Source organism: Hemiscyllium ocellatum, chromosome 16 (assembly GCF_020745735.1).
Source record: "Hemiscyllium ocellatum isolate sHemOce1 chromosome 16, sHemOce1.pat.X.cur, whole genome shotgun sequence".
Classification (NCBI taxonomy): domain Eukaryota; kingdom Metazoa; phylum Chordata; class Chondrichthyes; order Orectolobiformes; family Hemiscylliidae; genus Hemiscyllium; species Hemiscyllium ocellatum.
In genome coordinates, this window is record NC_083416.1 from 1,300,806 (window position 1) to 1,315,800 (window position 14,995).

General features: G+C 39.3%; 1 protein-coding gene across 3 annotated transcripts in view; it reads right to left on the reverse strand.

The window, feature by feature from the left end:
* LOC132823311 (zinc finger protein 346-like) overlaps positions 1 to 14,995 on the reverse strand; it is a 62,720-nt gene that overhangs the window by 2,881 nt on the left and 44,844 nt on the right. For 2 of the 3 annotated variants that reach the window (XM_060836986.1, XM_060836985.1), the window contains 2 exons: positions 12,494 to 12,706; positions 5,111 to 5,210 (listed from right to left, as the gene is read on the reverse strand). In XM_060836986.1, coding sequence (XP_060692969.1) covers positions 5,111 to 5,210; positions 12,494 to 12,706 — 313 coding nt within the window. The remainder of the gene's footprint in view (positions 1 to 5,110; positions 5,211 to 12,493; positions 12,707 to 14,995) is intronic. The other variant, XM_060836987.1, reaches the window with a different exon arrangement.

The following is a 14,995-nucleotide window of genomic DNA, read 5'->3' on the forward strand; positions in this document are numbered from 1 at the left end:
TTACCAGTTATAATAGACAACAAAATGTCTTTTTTCAGCAATACCTTGTATGAAACTAACTATCTGAACAATGTCTAAATTCATAATTTATCACTTTATAAGTTTGATAAAGTAGCGTTCAAACACACATGTAGGCAGCAAGTAAACTGACCATTCCTATTTACACTGACTTTAGAAAATTCAAGAGTGTCAGCAGTTTCCCCCACCTCACCCCAGTTCCAAACTTCCAGCTCAGCACTGTCCCCATGACTTGTCCTACCTGCCTATCTTCTTTTCCACCTATCCACTCCTCCCTCCCCCCCCCCCAACCTATCACCTTCATCCCGTCCCCCACTCACCTATTGTACTCTATGCTACTTTCTCCCCACCCCCATCCTCCTCTCACTTATCTCTCCACCCTCCAGACTCTCTGCCTGTATTCCTGATGAAGGGCTTTTGCCCAAAACGTCGATTTTATTGCTCCTCGGATGCTGCCTGAACTGCTGTGCTCTTCCAGCACCACTAATCCAGAAAGCAGTTTCATGAAGGGCAAGTTGTGCTTGAAAAACTTGGAGTTCTTTGAGGATGTAAGTAGCAAGGGGGGATCCAGTGGATGTGGTATTTCTAGACTTCCAGAAAGCATTTTGACAAGATGCCACATTAAAAGAATGATCCCAAGGTTAGATCCCGGGGATTGGCTGACTGACTGAAAGCAGAGGGTTGGGATAAGGGAGTCCTTTTCTGGATGATGAACTGTAACTAGTGGGATGTCATAAGTTCAGTTCTTGGCCCTCAGCTATTTACAAACCACATAATGATCAGCAAGTAGGGACAGAGTGTAAGATAGCAAAACTCGCAGATGATACTAAATTGGTGGGAAAGCTGGTTGTAATGAAGAGATAAAGAATTTATAGATGCCTAATGAGAGGCTAGAATAGGCCAGAATCTGGCAGGTGGAGTTTAAAGTGGATAAGTGCAAGATTGTCTATTTTGACCAGGAAGATAAAATGAGAAATAAATTCAAAGTGCATCAGTGTAGAAGGTTCTGTGTCTCCTTTTGCATGAATCTCAGGAAGTTGGAACGCAGGTGCAACATATAAGACAGACAAATGGAATCTTGGAATTTATTGCATGACAACTGAATTATAAAATAAGTGCTGTTACGACAACTCAAAGTATTGTTAGAAAGAGAAATTGCTGGAAAAGCTCAGCAGGTCTGTCGGCATCCATGCAGAGAAATCAGAAGAGAGAAAAGGTCCCTCGACCCGAAACATTAACTCTGACTCCTCTTCACAAGTGCTGCCAGACTTGCTGAGCTTTTCCAGCAACTTGTTTTTGTTTCCGATTTATATCATCTGCAGTTCTTTTGGTTTTTTACTTGGAAGTATTGTGTCCAGTTTGGTCTCCTTACTTGAGGAAGGATAGGTTCAAAACTGAGGTGAGGAGAAATTGCTTTCAAAAGGTTGAGGGTCTGTAGAGCTCACTGTCCTAGAGTATAGTGGAGGCAGAATCAATCAACAGTTTCAAGGAAGAAATAAATACATATTGGATGATTAGTGGGATAAAGAGTTATGGAGAGCAGGATAAGATCATGTTAAATAGCAGAAAAGGCTCAAAAGGGTTTAATTGCCTATTTCTGCTCCTAATTCCTACATTCCAATGCTTAAGATCATTAGGATTTTAAGAAGCTTCTAAGAATATCAAAAGCCCTTTACTGGACAACAGAATTTCAGTGCCCACATTAAAGAAAATGCTGGAAACAAATCAGTAGGTCTGGTGGCATCTAATGCCTTTTAACTTACTGGTCGTCCCTATCAAATGTTCCTCTTTTCCCAAGCCACAACACCGCTGTGGTCTTGATTTTTCTTTTTCGAATTTTAAGTGTTTCCTAATTTGAATGCCATACCTCTCCCCAGTTTTTTAGTTTGAAGCTTCACCTAAAGTCATAGTTGTATAATTCACCAGGACATTCGTCCCTGTTTAGTTTAAGTGAGCTTGCTCGAAGCAGATAGTCTGCCCTTTTCCTAGTGCCGGTGTCAGTATCATGAGTAGAAACCCCTTTCTGATACACTGTTCTTTGAATCACATGTTCAACTCTTTGATCTGTTTACTTCATACCAATTTGTGCATTGATCAGTTTCTGCATTCTGGTTCCACAAATTCCTTCATCAGAATCTCATTCCATGTCATTGGTTCAAATTCTTCCCCAGCTCAGAGAGACAAAATGTCTTTAACCTTAACACTGGGCTGGTATCTTGGAATCTCCAGTCACAGCTCCAAAAATAGAATTTATATCCCTGACTGTACTTTCGCCCATCAATTAAACAGCAAATTCATTTCACCCACTTGATTGGCCTTCTGTACAATGATGTCATGTTCGATCTGCTTATCTATCTTTCAGATCTTGTCTCCCATCCAGATCAGCAGTAAAATATTCCTGCTAGTTAAGGGCAAGGGTGTTTGAGTAGTGCACTACGGGTTCCAATACCTCCTTTCATGATCACTGATCAGCATCGCTGTATAACCTAAGTGGTGTGAATGTCGACTTGATAAAGGTGTCCAAGTAACTCATCTCTTCCTTGATGCACCTCCGATCCCAATTCAATAAACCTGAATTTCCTTGAGCTGCAGATATTTACTGCAGCTGGTTATCCAGATGACATGGTCTCGACAAAGTTCAACATGCTGCAGTTGTGGTGCACCACCTTTATACCAGCCCTATGCAAGTTTGCTTTATTTACTTCATTTTCTATGACTGTATTAATCAAATTTACAAAATCACCAAAGTAGTTTTTTTATGCATCCAACATATCATCAAGCTACTAGGATTTTGCCTTGAATGGGAAATCCCATACCTTGTAATCACTTCCCAAGAAAGGATCAAATAATAAAGGAAATGTGGTTGACCTGCCTGAAGATTCCTGGAGTCTAGTCACAAACACATCCAAAACTTTTCTAAATTTCCAAATTTTCTACTATTGGTTTAGATCCACTAGCCAAAAGGTATCCGTTTTAATTGTAATCTAATTGATGAACTGGCAAAGTCCTTAATTTAGAGGAACTTTATGGCCCAAGGAACTCTATGCAACTTGATATACAGAAACAAAACTACTTGACTAGTTTGGCATTGTTTCATCCAAATCATTCTATGGAACAGCAGTGGCTTAACATAAAAGAAGCAAATGTTGCTAGGATGGACCAAGTAAGATACTAAATCAGCAGCATAGTTTAATTCAGAGGTCCAAAGCAAAGCAAAATGGAACAATTCAATAGATTCTGAGGCATCAAATGTAAATGAAGATTAACTGAAGATTTTTCTCGTCAACTCAATGTAGTTGAGTTGTTTATGGTACTGCACTACTAACAGTAATTCAGTGGCTGAGTTCAGGCATCATGACAACCGTAAAGAATTTAGAATTAGCAAACTGGCATCAAACAAAATAATCACAGAAGCTGCTGTGTGGATCTAAATTACCCCACAGGCTCGTTGATACTACCCTCAGCACAGTTCATGACATGTTAATCTAAAGCCACATAATCAGTTCTTACTGTTCTCTGAAGTGGCAATAAATATAACTCAACTTGCACTGCCACATCAAAAGAAGAAATTGAAACAGAAAAGCAGGCACCAGATGAATGGAAGATTGGTGAGAGGTAGGCTAATGAAAGTAGCGTCTGCTGTAAACAATGCTGCCCCTAATTCAACACTATTTACAGATACACTTAGTTTTTCTAGTGTGAAAAACATTCGTGATATTTGTACCTCATAAAGCTGTTTGGGCCACCCACACAATGTCATGAATCAGCGCTACTGGTCAAGTGTATAAATTTTATGCGGTATACCTTATTATCATCATAATTTTTGAAGTGAATGATCCTAAAAGTATACTCTTCTGGCCTAAACGTGCAATTTGAATTATTTTCACAAACACATAGCTATAGGAAGAGGGTGAACAGACTGGGGCTGTTTTCCCTGGAGCGTCGGAGGCTGAGGGGTGTCGTTATAGTGGTTTATAAAATCATGAGGGGCACGGATAAATAGACAAGGTCTTTTGCCTGAGGTGGGGGAAGTCCAGAGCTAGAGGGCATAGGATTAGGGGGAGAGGGCAAAGATATAAAAGAGACCTAAGGGGCAACTTTGTCATGCAGAAGGTGATGCATATGTGGAATGGGCTGCCAGTGTAAGCGGTGGAGGCTGGTATAATTGCAACAATTTTTTTTTAGATTAGATTGCCTACAGTATGGGAACAGGCCCTTCGGCTCAACCAGTCCACACCAACCCTCTGAAGAGCAACCCATCCAGACCCATTTCCCTCTGACTAAAGCACCTAACACTATGGGCAATTTAACATGGTCAATTCACCTGATCTGCACATCTTTGAACTGTGGGAGGAAACCAGAGCACCTGGAGGAAATCCAAACAGACGCAGGGAGTATGTGCAAACTCCACACAGACAGTCACCCGAAGCTGGAATTGAACCTGGGAGCCTAGTTTTGTGAAGCTGCAGTGCTAACCACTGAGCCAATGTGCCACCATGTTAAAAGGCACCTGGATAGGTATATGAATAGGAAGGGTTTGGAGGGATGTGTGCCAGCTGCTTACAGGTGGAACTAGGTCGGGTTGGGATATCAGGTCGGCATGGAGGAGTTGGACTGAAAAGGTCTGTTTCCGTGCTGTACATCTCTATGACTCTATGACACAGAGCAAACACACTTCTGCTGTAAATAGGTCATTGAAGAATTTGCAAGTTAAAAAAGGCTTTCCCCAACAGCTTATGTTCGTTTATTTTCTCCATAATGGATTCAACTGACAAAGGAAACAGATCAGTTTTTCACTCAGTCATTTCCCCAAAGTGGAACTTAAAATGAGAAAATGAAGATTTCTCTTTCAAATTTAAATGCACACATTCCAACAACAACTGCACACTCTAGACCATGGACTAATCAGGTTAATATAATCAAAATCATTTTCCGAATCCAAAGTGAAGATCGGTTCGAAGGACTCATCTCTGATTCAAATCAAACTAAGTTTCTAAGTTATTTTTGTCTGTCCCGTGTAGGTTATGATGTGATGGTAAGAACAGGATAACTTTTATAGGTTTGCTTAAAAAAAACACGTAAGTGTACTTACTGGTTCTGGTGTTTGGTTCCCTGGATGTGTGCCTGATACTGTTCTATTGAGTTCAGAACAATGTTACAGGTGTTACAGGGATAGCCTTTAGCAGCAGCAGCTGTGAAAGATTATAATTTAGTTACCTACCGTAATAAACAACCGTTAAATAATGCAATTACCTGCCTAAAAGTACAATTATCAAAAGTTGAAATTTCAAGAAAGCTAATTTTGTCATTATTTATTTAGCTGCCTGGTTTCCTTTCCTCATGCTCTCCTACTTTATCACTTAACAACAATGGTTTTACACATGCTTTATTTCTTGATTAAAATCACTTTTACCTTTTTTCTAGGAGCAGAATTTAGGGCAAGATGGTTCAAATTTATGGTCAGCAGTATTAACACAAAATTCAGTCATCATCAATAAAGAAATATGGGCAGGCTATTAGTTTTAAGGTTTTTTATCCAAACGGAGGCTCCCCCAAAAATGCCTTTCGTATGGTTATGAAAAGAACAGTGGGGGGGGGAAAAAGGATCAATAGATACACGAGTCAGGCAGGAGGAATTAAGCTTACAAGTAATCTATTAACTTGTCTCGTGTAGATTGTTATGTGATGCAAGAATATTAATTATGGATCTACACAAATCCTCTGGAGGAACCTGTGATCAATGGCATACCACAGGATTGGTGCTGGGTGCTGCTTTGTGTCATTTATATAAATGATTTGGACGTGAATATAAAGAGACACGGTTAGTAAGTTTTCAGAGAATACCAAAATAGGTATTGTAGTGGACAATGCAGAAGATCATCTCAGAGTTCACGGGATCTTGATCAGATGGGCCATTGGGCCATGGCAGATGGAGTTTATTTTAGATAAATGTGAGGTGTTGCATTTTGATAAGGCAAACCAAGGCAGGGCTCTTACCCTTAATGGTAAGGCCCTTGGACGTGTCGCCAAAGAGACCTAGGAGTGTAGGTGTATAATTCCTTGACAGTGGAGCTGCAGGAGATACGCGTATAAGAGTTGGGATGTGGTGCAGGACATTGGTGAGGCCGCTTTTAGCATACTGCATACAATTCTGGTTGCCCTTCTTTAGGAAGGATGTTATTAAACTTGAGAAGGTACAGAAAAGATTTAAGGATGCTGCCAGGGTTGTAGGGTTTGAGCTATGGAGAAGAGGCTAAATAGACTGGGGCCTTTTTCCCCTGGAGCGTCAGAGGCTGAGGGGTGAACTTAGAGGTTTATAACATCATGAGGGACATGGTCAGGGTGAATAGCTAAAATCTTTTCCCTCGGATATGCTTAAAACTAGAGGGCATAGGGTCTGTTTCCGTGCCATGTGAATCTATGACTGTATTCCATCTATGAATCTATAACAGGAGAAACCTGTACAATTTTGGACTTCACACTAAAGGAAGGATGCTGATACAACGTAGAGGCTGCAGGACACATTCCAAAAAGTGCCACCTTGTGTTAGGAAATATTAATGTCAACCTAATCCTAACCACACAAATAGAATATTTGCATTGAAGCAGAGGATATTAGGATGGTAGTATGGTAGAGTTGCAAAACAAATCTGTTAGTGGTCGAGAGGTTCAGAATAAGAAGCTAAATTAGTTACTGTATCTTGGTTTTCATAACATTTCAGAATAGATGAATATTAAAATTTTTAACTCACTCACAGAATATGGGCATTGCTAAATTACTCATGAGAAACAACTGAGTGACCTATTGAGCCATTTCAAGGACGGTATAAGTCATCATATTGCTACGAGTATGGAGTCACATATTGGCTAGAGTGCATAAAAGCAACAAACTTACAGATTTGTTTCCCCAAAAGGACATTGTTGTTAAAACTGATTCATTCAGCAGAGTCATTTCATGGTCACTATTACAAGTGTTTATTAAAACTGATTTAACAGACTGAACTTCAATTTCCTCCTGCCAAGGTGAGATTTGAACTCATATCCGCAGATCATTACTCAGGCTTCTGAAATGCTGTGCCAGTAACATAACCACTATATTACTAACCAATAAAAGCTGAAATTTGCTGTGTAGCAAACTTAATTGGGAGTGTATAATTACCAGCTATTCTTTTATGAACAGAAAAATTGGGAAAGGATCAGGATGGGGCTATACTGAAAAAACCCTCAATTACACAGGTAAAAAAAATAGAATAGGTGGAGTTCATAAGTGGTAACAATTGCAAGACTCTGATGAAAATGGTCTAGAGACCTCCTCGTAGTGATAATGTGGTTAGGTTTGGAACTGCAGAAATAGAGATTCAGGGAAACGGGTAGCAAAATCAATACTTCAATTTCACAGATTACAAAATCACCTCAAATATTAAAAGGAAATTAATTTCTTGAATGGATTTGGAACAATGCAAGAATGAAAGCGATCCACTCTGTTTTTTGTGTTTGTTCCAACATTCAGTTGGATAAACGCTAATCTATAAATTTGATTTGCCCACTTCTTTTTATATTCGCTGAAAATGTGTTGCTGGAAAAGCGCAGCAGGTCAGGCAGCATCCAAGGAGAAGGAGAATCGACGTTTTGGGCATGAGCCCTTCTTCAGGAATTCCCGAAGAAGGGCTCATGTCCGAAACATCGATTCTCCTTCTCCTTGGATGCTGCCTGACCTGCTGCGCTTTTCCAGCAACACATTTTCAGCTCTGATCTCCAGCATCTGCAGTCCTCACTTTCTCCTAGAAGAGCTTTTCTATATTCCTCAAATACCTTTACACTACTGCACAACTATTACAAACCCAAGCTAATTGGAAACAATGGTCTATTTGTGTTTTCATTGTTATGCATTTATAATTTGTTCATAATGAATCTATGCACTCCTTTAGATTTATCTGTTGATACTTTTCCTCTAAACTTCTTTCACTTATAAAATCCTCATTTACATTTCAGGCTTTGGTCCTGATTTTCAAATTTCACATCTAAAACCTTGGAATCGATCTTTCCTTTTATAGATACATCACCTGCTGCACATTTCCATAATTTTCTGATTCTATTTACACATCAGAAATTGCAGTTCTCCCTTTTGCTTTTAAAGGAAGTCAATTTGTTTTCTTGTTTTGTTAATGTAGCTCTTTCAAATATTCATCTGCTTCAGTAAAATATTAAGTTACATAACTCTGAAAAGTGGTGCTCATATAGATGTAATTAAACTTTAGTGGTACAGACTTAATTGGCCAAAAGGCCTCGTCCATACGGTAGGATTCTCATTTTAGTTAATGCTGAGAAAATAAAACTTTTTTTTTTGAAACAAAGAATATTTTGCATTTTTCAAATTTTACAGGTAATGTGTAAAGCTTTAGCTACTCAGTGAGCTAAGTATTCTGTGTTGACCTGATATAAAATGGGTTGCAGATTCCTGCTTCTGGTGTAGCCCTTAATTATCCTGATGTATTTTTTTTTGGCCACGTATACTGCAAGAATATGAATTACATGTTAGTTAAATCTAACAGCATATACAAAAGTCAGTGCAGAAGGCAATCATTCAAAACATGGGGGAGTAATCTATGCAAATACAGCCTTGCATAGGCCCCATGACGCAAGAGACATTATTTTTAGAAAAATGGCAGTCAGCATAGAAAGTATTCTTATTGTGAAAGCAGATTTCAGCATCAAATTTTTACCTAAAGTGACCAGTGTAGACCAGTGATTCAGCCTCATGTATTGCTATTACAATGGAGCAAAAATAGGACTAAGTGAGCACTATGTGACATTCAATTTTATCACAGCTAAGCAGAAAGCTGAAGCATTTGTTGCACAGAAAATAAGAGAATATCTTGTCCTAAATGAAAATGCATCTCCAAGTTCTCATCTTGCTGCTCATATTTCCAGTTTGAATTGTTTGACTATTTTCTGCTTTTGTAGAGAATAGCAAAGGCACACAAGCCTGCTAGGAATATAAATAGCACCTCAGTTGTCTATACTGAAAAACTGGTTCTATCACCCTCACCTTGACCTCCTTCCACCTATCACATCTCCATCACCCCTCCCCCAAGTCCCTGCTCCCTACCTTTTATCTTAGCCTGCCTGGCACACTCTCCTCATTCCTGATGAAGGGCTCTGGCCCGAAACGTCGAATTTCCTGTTCCTTGGATGCTGCCTAACCTGCTGTGCTTTAACCAGCAACACATTTTCAGCTCTGATCTCCAGCACCTGCAGACCGCACTTTTTACACGAAGATTTTAACCTACTGCGAATCCTCTTGCAAGGATGTCTTCCTTGAAGAAGCTCTCTTCCTCCCTCTACAAGGATTTCAGTGAGTCTCTCTCTCACTGCACCCCCCAGGTCATCTCCTCTGCACAGAAGCTCTTCAGCCACGTTCCCTCAACTCAGCACCGCCCTCCTAACCTGCAATCTTCTTCCTGACCTCTCCGCCCCCACTCCACTCCGGCTATCACCCTCACCTTGACCTCCTTCCACCTATCACATCTCCATCACCCCTCCCCCAAGTCCCTCCTCCCTACCTTTTATCTTAGCCTGCCTGGCACACTCTCCTCATTCCTGATGAAGGGCTCTGGCCCGAAACGTCAAATTTCCTGTTCCTTGGATGCTGCCTAACCTGCTGTGCTTTAACCAGCAACACATTTTCAGCTCTGATCTCCAGCACCTGCAGACCGCACTTTTTACACGAAGATTTTAACCTACTGCGAATCCTCTTGCAAGGATGTCTTCCTTGAAGAAGCTCTCTTCCTCCCTCTACAAGGATTTCAGTGAGTCTCTCTCTCACTGCACCCCCCAGGTCATCTCCTCTGCACAGAAGCTCTTCAGCCACGTTCCCTCAACTCAGCACCGCCCTCCTAACCTGCAATCTTCTTCCTGACCTCTCCGCCCCCACTCCACTCCGGCTATCACCCTCACCTTGACCTCCTTCCACCTATCACATCTCCATCACCCCTCCCCCAAGTCCCTCCTCCCTACCTTTTATCTTAGCCTGCCTGGCACACTCTCCTCATTCCTGATGAAGGGCTCTGGCCCGAAACGTCAAATTTCCTGTTCCTTGGATGCTGCCTAACCTGCTGTGCTTTAACCAGCAACACATTTTCAGCTCTGATCTCCAGCATCTGCAGACCGCACTTTTTACTCTCCAAAAGGATAGACATAGATGACAGAAAGATACAAAATAGAAACAATAAAACAGCGATTAACAAAAATGATTTCACGGTTTTGTTATTTTTGTTCCTAAAACTCTGGGTTATGCACTTTGAAGGTCACATTTGAACTTAGGCTATGAAACAAAATTTTTTTACAACCATTCAATTCAAACAAATACCAGTAGTTTGGGTAGGTCAAGTTACAAACAAAAAGCCAAAGATGACAGTTTTGATAAGAAAAATTGAGCTTTGTAGCAGAGGAGAAAACTATTTGGTAAGTGTACCTCAGATTTGCAACAATATCAATATAACTCAAAACAAAGCTTGCCTGTATCTCAGCACACATCAAAACAAGAAACTGACATTTCTAACTGTACAACGTTAAACCAAAATACATGATCACTAATGAAATTCATCAAAGATCCTTAGACAGCATCTTTTAAATCTACAACCACTTCCATCTAAAAGGACAAGGGCAGCAGATACATTGGGCCAGCATTATCCTTAAGTTCCGCTCCAAGCCACTCATCATGCTGACTTGGATATATATTGCTGCTCCTACACTGTCACGGGTCAAAATCCTGGAATTCCCTCCCTGATAGTATATCATTCCTGATGAAGGGCTTATGCTCGAAACGTCGAATTCTCTATTCCTGAGATGCTGCCTAACCTGCTGTGCTTTGACCAGCAACACATTTGCAGCTGTGATCTCCAGCATCTGCAGACCTCATTTTTTACTAGTATATTGGGTCAACCAACAGCAGATGGACTGCAGCAGTTAAAGGTGGCAGCTTAGCACTGCCTCAAGGGTAACTAGGGACAGGCAATAAACACTGGCTGGCCAGTCGACAATGCCCACATCCCACAAATGAATTTTAAAAAGGCTCAACTGGATCAAAACAGTGACTAGCCAAGCCTTACACATCACTAATTTTCTAGATCGGTCAACATTACTTCATGTTAGCTGTGGCTGAGAGAGCAGTTATGTATACACAAGCTCATACCAAATCCTAGAGGTAATGCAAACAGTGTAGGTTAAGCTCTACATGCTTCATAGGAAACAGCACATAAAATGTCCACTGTCTTGTTTTACAAACAATGAATAACATTCTCCAGGCTACCTGTGAACCAGACCCCAGAAAGAACATCAAAACTGATATTTTTTATGCAGTTGCTTGGACAAATGACATAATAAAGTCCAATTAGTTTTCTGGATATCAAAGATTTTAGCCATGTGCTAATGACAGTGACATAACTGCAGGCCAACAGTACAGTTGTTTGAAGTTTGCCTGTTTTCAAATAGAAAAATTCTGCTGAATTCTTACGTGAAATTTGTTTCAAACTTAGCAGAAAACATTTCCAAATGGCCAGATGCAGTGAACAAATGGCTTACAACATGTTGGATGATGTTGGTTTTCAATTATCTAGCAAGTACTGCAAGGTCACAAACAACCAGATATTGTATCAGCAATACAAATTGTTCATTTCAAATAAAATGTTGATCCTGTAATTAACTATAATGTAGGTCGTGCTTACAATCTCAACTCATGAAAAAAATATATTGAACTGGGGATACGGATTGTGTTTTGTTTTCTTGATGAATACATAAATATTCTACAGAACAATAAGGTGCTAGCTTTGGACTGAAATCAATAGACTTTCCCTTTATAAACAATAGAAAGTGAGCAACATCTAACCAACATATTAAGCAGATATATAAGACTCCAATTCATTTTTCCGCTAAATAAGGTAAATCTGGAAATCTATTCATCTTATTATGGCTTGGTGATAGATTTATGTTTTAGTGTGCTAGCCACAGAAAAACAACTCCAAATTATTAAATTCCACACGCTTTTCTAGGTTTAATGCTGCTTTTCAAATGTTAATATTGAAGGTGCATGTACTTTACAATAAGTATGAAAGTTTCCAGAGATTATTACCATTTATTCCACTGATTTCTGAGAGCTGGTTTTGATTTTATATAAAAATCAGCTGCTTAAGGATAGGATACAATATTTAACCCAGAAATAAAAATAACAGAAATGCTGATAATCCGAAATAAAAATATCAGAAATACACAGGAGGCATATCAGAATCTGGAAAAAGAGATGATGGATTGATGGTTTGGATGTAAACTTCCTTTAGTGCTAATGTAAGGCCTCTGATAGCAATGTAATCTTTACTTTAGCAGATGTTGTGAGGCCTGCATGTATTTCCAACATTTAACCCCCTTTCTATCCACACATGCTATACAATGCCCTAGCTGTCTTCAACTTTTATACTCACAGTTATTATCAGTTTGCCCCAGTTGCTCCAACAACTTTGCTTTTGTCTCACGCTTCTTGTGTCTTTTACCCACATAGTGTTGTTTAGCAATAGCAGGGTGGTTAAAAAAAGCTTGACATAGACTACAGTACTTGTCAGGATCACTGCTCCCAGGTTCAACATTGGACTGCACAGCAGAAGTTGGGGCATTTTCTTTCTTTGCCTTTGGGGCAGCTGTAACAAAAGAAAACATCCAAGGTGCTCACAGTCAACTGGTCTGGAGAATGATCAATGTATCTTCATCTAATCTTGAAAAACATTATCGCAAAGGAGATTTCATTCAGACAGCTATGAATTGAAAAGCATATGAAAAGCATGTTGCTTATAAACAACAAAGGGCAAATGGTTACTGCAAGAGAATTGTTTTGAGAAATTTTCACCCTAACCAATTTAAAGTTTTGCATTACAGATTTATGGAGAAACAAACCAAATGCCTGTTCCTAGCTTTTATTTTTGCAATCAGAACACTGCCAATAATTTCAAATAGTGACAGGATATAAAATACCATTAAATGAAGTCTCATTTTATGAAATTTCTAAACTGAGCATGTAATTACTCTTAATTACAAGATAACTGGAAACACCATTGCTAATTTGTAGAAATTGCCTTCAAGTACAAAAACAAATTCCAGAATAGAAATAAAATGTTGATCCTGTAATTAATTATAACGTAGGTCGCGCTTACAATCTCAACTACCTCTAAGTACCCAAACTTCATGGCCTGCACCTGAATAGAAAATTCACAAGCTCCTTCAGCCATATGTAAATTGAAATCTACTAAAAGGCATTTATAAATTGTTCTGTTACCTTCAGGATAATTGCACTTTGCCACTTTTGAAGTGCTACTCTTCCTCTTCTACATTCATACCTGGCCGCATTCTACATCAGACACACCCAGGACTGGAGCTTATGAAACTGTTGCCTATTCATTCAACTTACAGTCTTCGTCTTTTACCGTCACACAGAAAGTAAGAGTGCAGCTAATAAACAAATTATTTGCCAATAGCAATTTCTAGAACTTATACACTGGTTTAGCTCTAGAATCTCATCACTCCAAACACAGAGCAAAGACTTAGCATGGCTCAGTCTATAAGAACACATGAACAGGAGCAAGCCATTTAGATTATTGAGCCATATCCCTATTTGTCACCAGTATTTAATAATCTGTCAATCTTTATTTTAAAGATACTCAATGGCTGAGATTCCACAACCCTCTGGAGTAAAGAATCAAGACTCTCAATCTTCTAAATAAAACTATTACTCTTTATAGAGTAATAGAGTCAAACGGCAGAGAAACAGACTCTTCAGTCCAACCAATGCATGCCGACCATATTCCCAAATTAACTAGGTCTGCCTGCATTTGGCCCATATCCTCCAAACATTTGTTCATGGACTTATCTAAATGTCTTTCAAATATTATAACCGTACCCACATTCATCACTTCCTCCTGATCATCCCACAAATGAACCACTGTGTAAAAGACTGCCCCCGTCTTTTTAAAATCTTTCTCCTCTTACCTTACCTTAGAAGGCAAGCATGCTAAATGTCTTCTTAACAACCCATCTATATGTCATGTAAATTTCAAAGAATTATGTTCCTGAACCCTTTTAAAAAAACTGTCAAAGCTTTTCATGTTAACTCATCAGGACAAATGCAAGAACATCAATCTTCAAAAGGAAAACAATTTATATCGTACAAGAAAGGGACACTGTTTGTTTGACAAGTGCGATGTGGTTAGTTGAGGCTTACGATGGAGACTACACCAGGAAACAATTCTCCCTGGAATTTTTGTTAACATTCATAAAGCATGCTGACTTCAATTGACTGAAGCACTGGTTGAGAACTGCTTTACTCCCTGCTTTTATTTATTTTTTTTAAAAAAGAGCAATGTCAGGTTTTGTTTGCAGCTGATAGACCCTTGCACATGAATAGATGTAGCTTACAGTAAGTCTAAGTGAGCCACAGAGTCCAACATTCTTAAGTTGCTTGTTTGCACAATTATTAATACGTGAAGAACTGTTTGGCAAGTACTGTCCCACAGTGAATTTACACTGAATGTTCCGAGGTTGACAGGCATGGGAATCATTGTCATAGTGAATGCTCATGTCAGTGTCTCAACTAGAGACCACTTATCAACCAATCAACACCCTTCTCACATAAAATATAAATTGTTACTTCCCTTAAGATTTTAAAAAGTATTTTTAATAGAAACTTTAAAGCTTTTACAGCAAATCTATATTTAAAAAAAAGAGTAATACCAAAATACAGAAAGATAGAGGCAGTACAATAATGTCATATCACAACACTATTAATAATGAACTACCTACTATTCTACCAGAACTAACCTATCTACTTAACTTCAATATGGCACAGTGGTTAGCACTGCTGTCTCACAGCGCCAGAGACCTGGGTTCAATTCCCACCTCAGGCGACTGACTGTGTGGAGTTTGCACGTTCTCCCCGT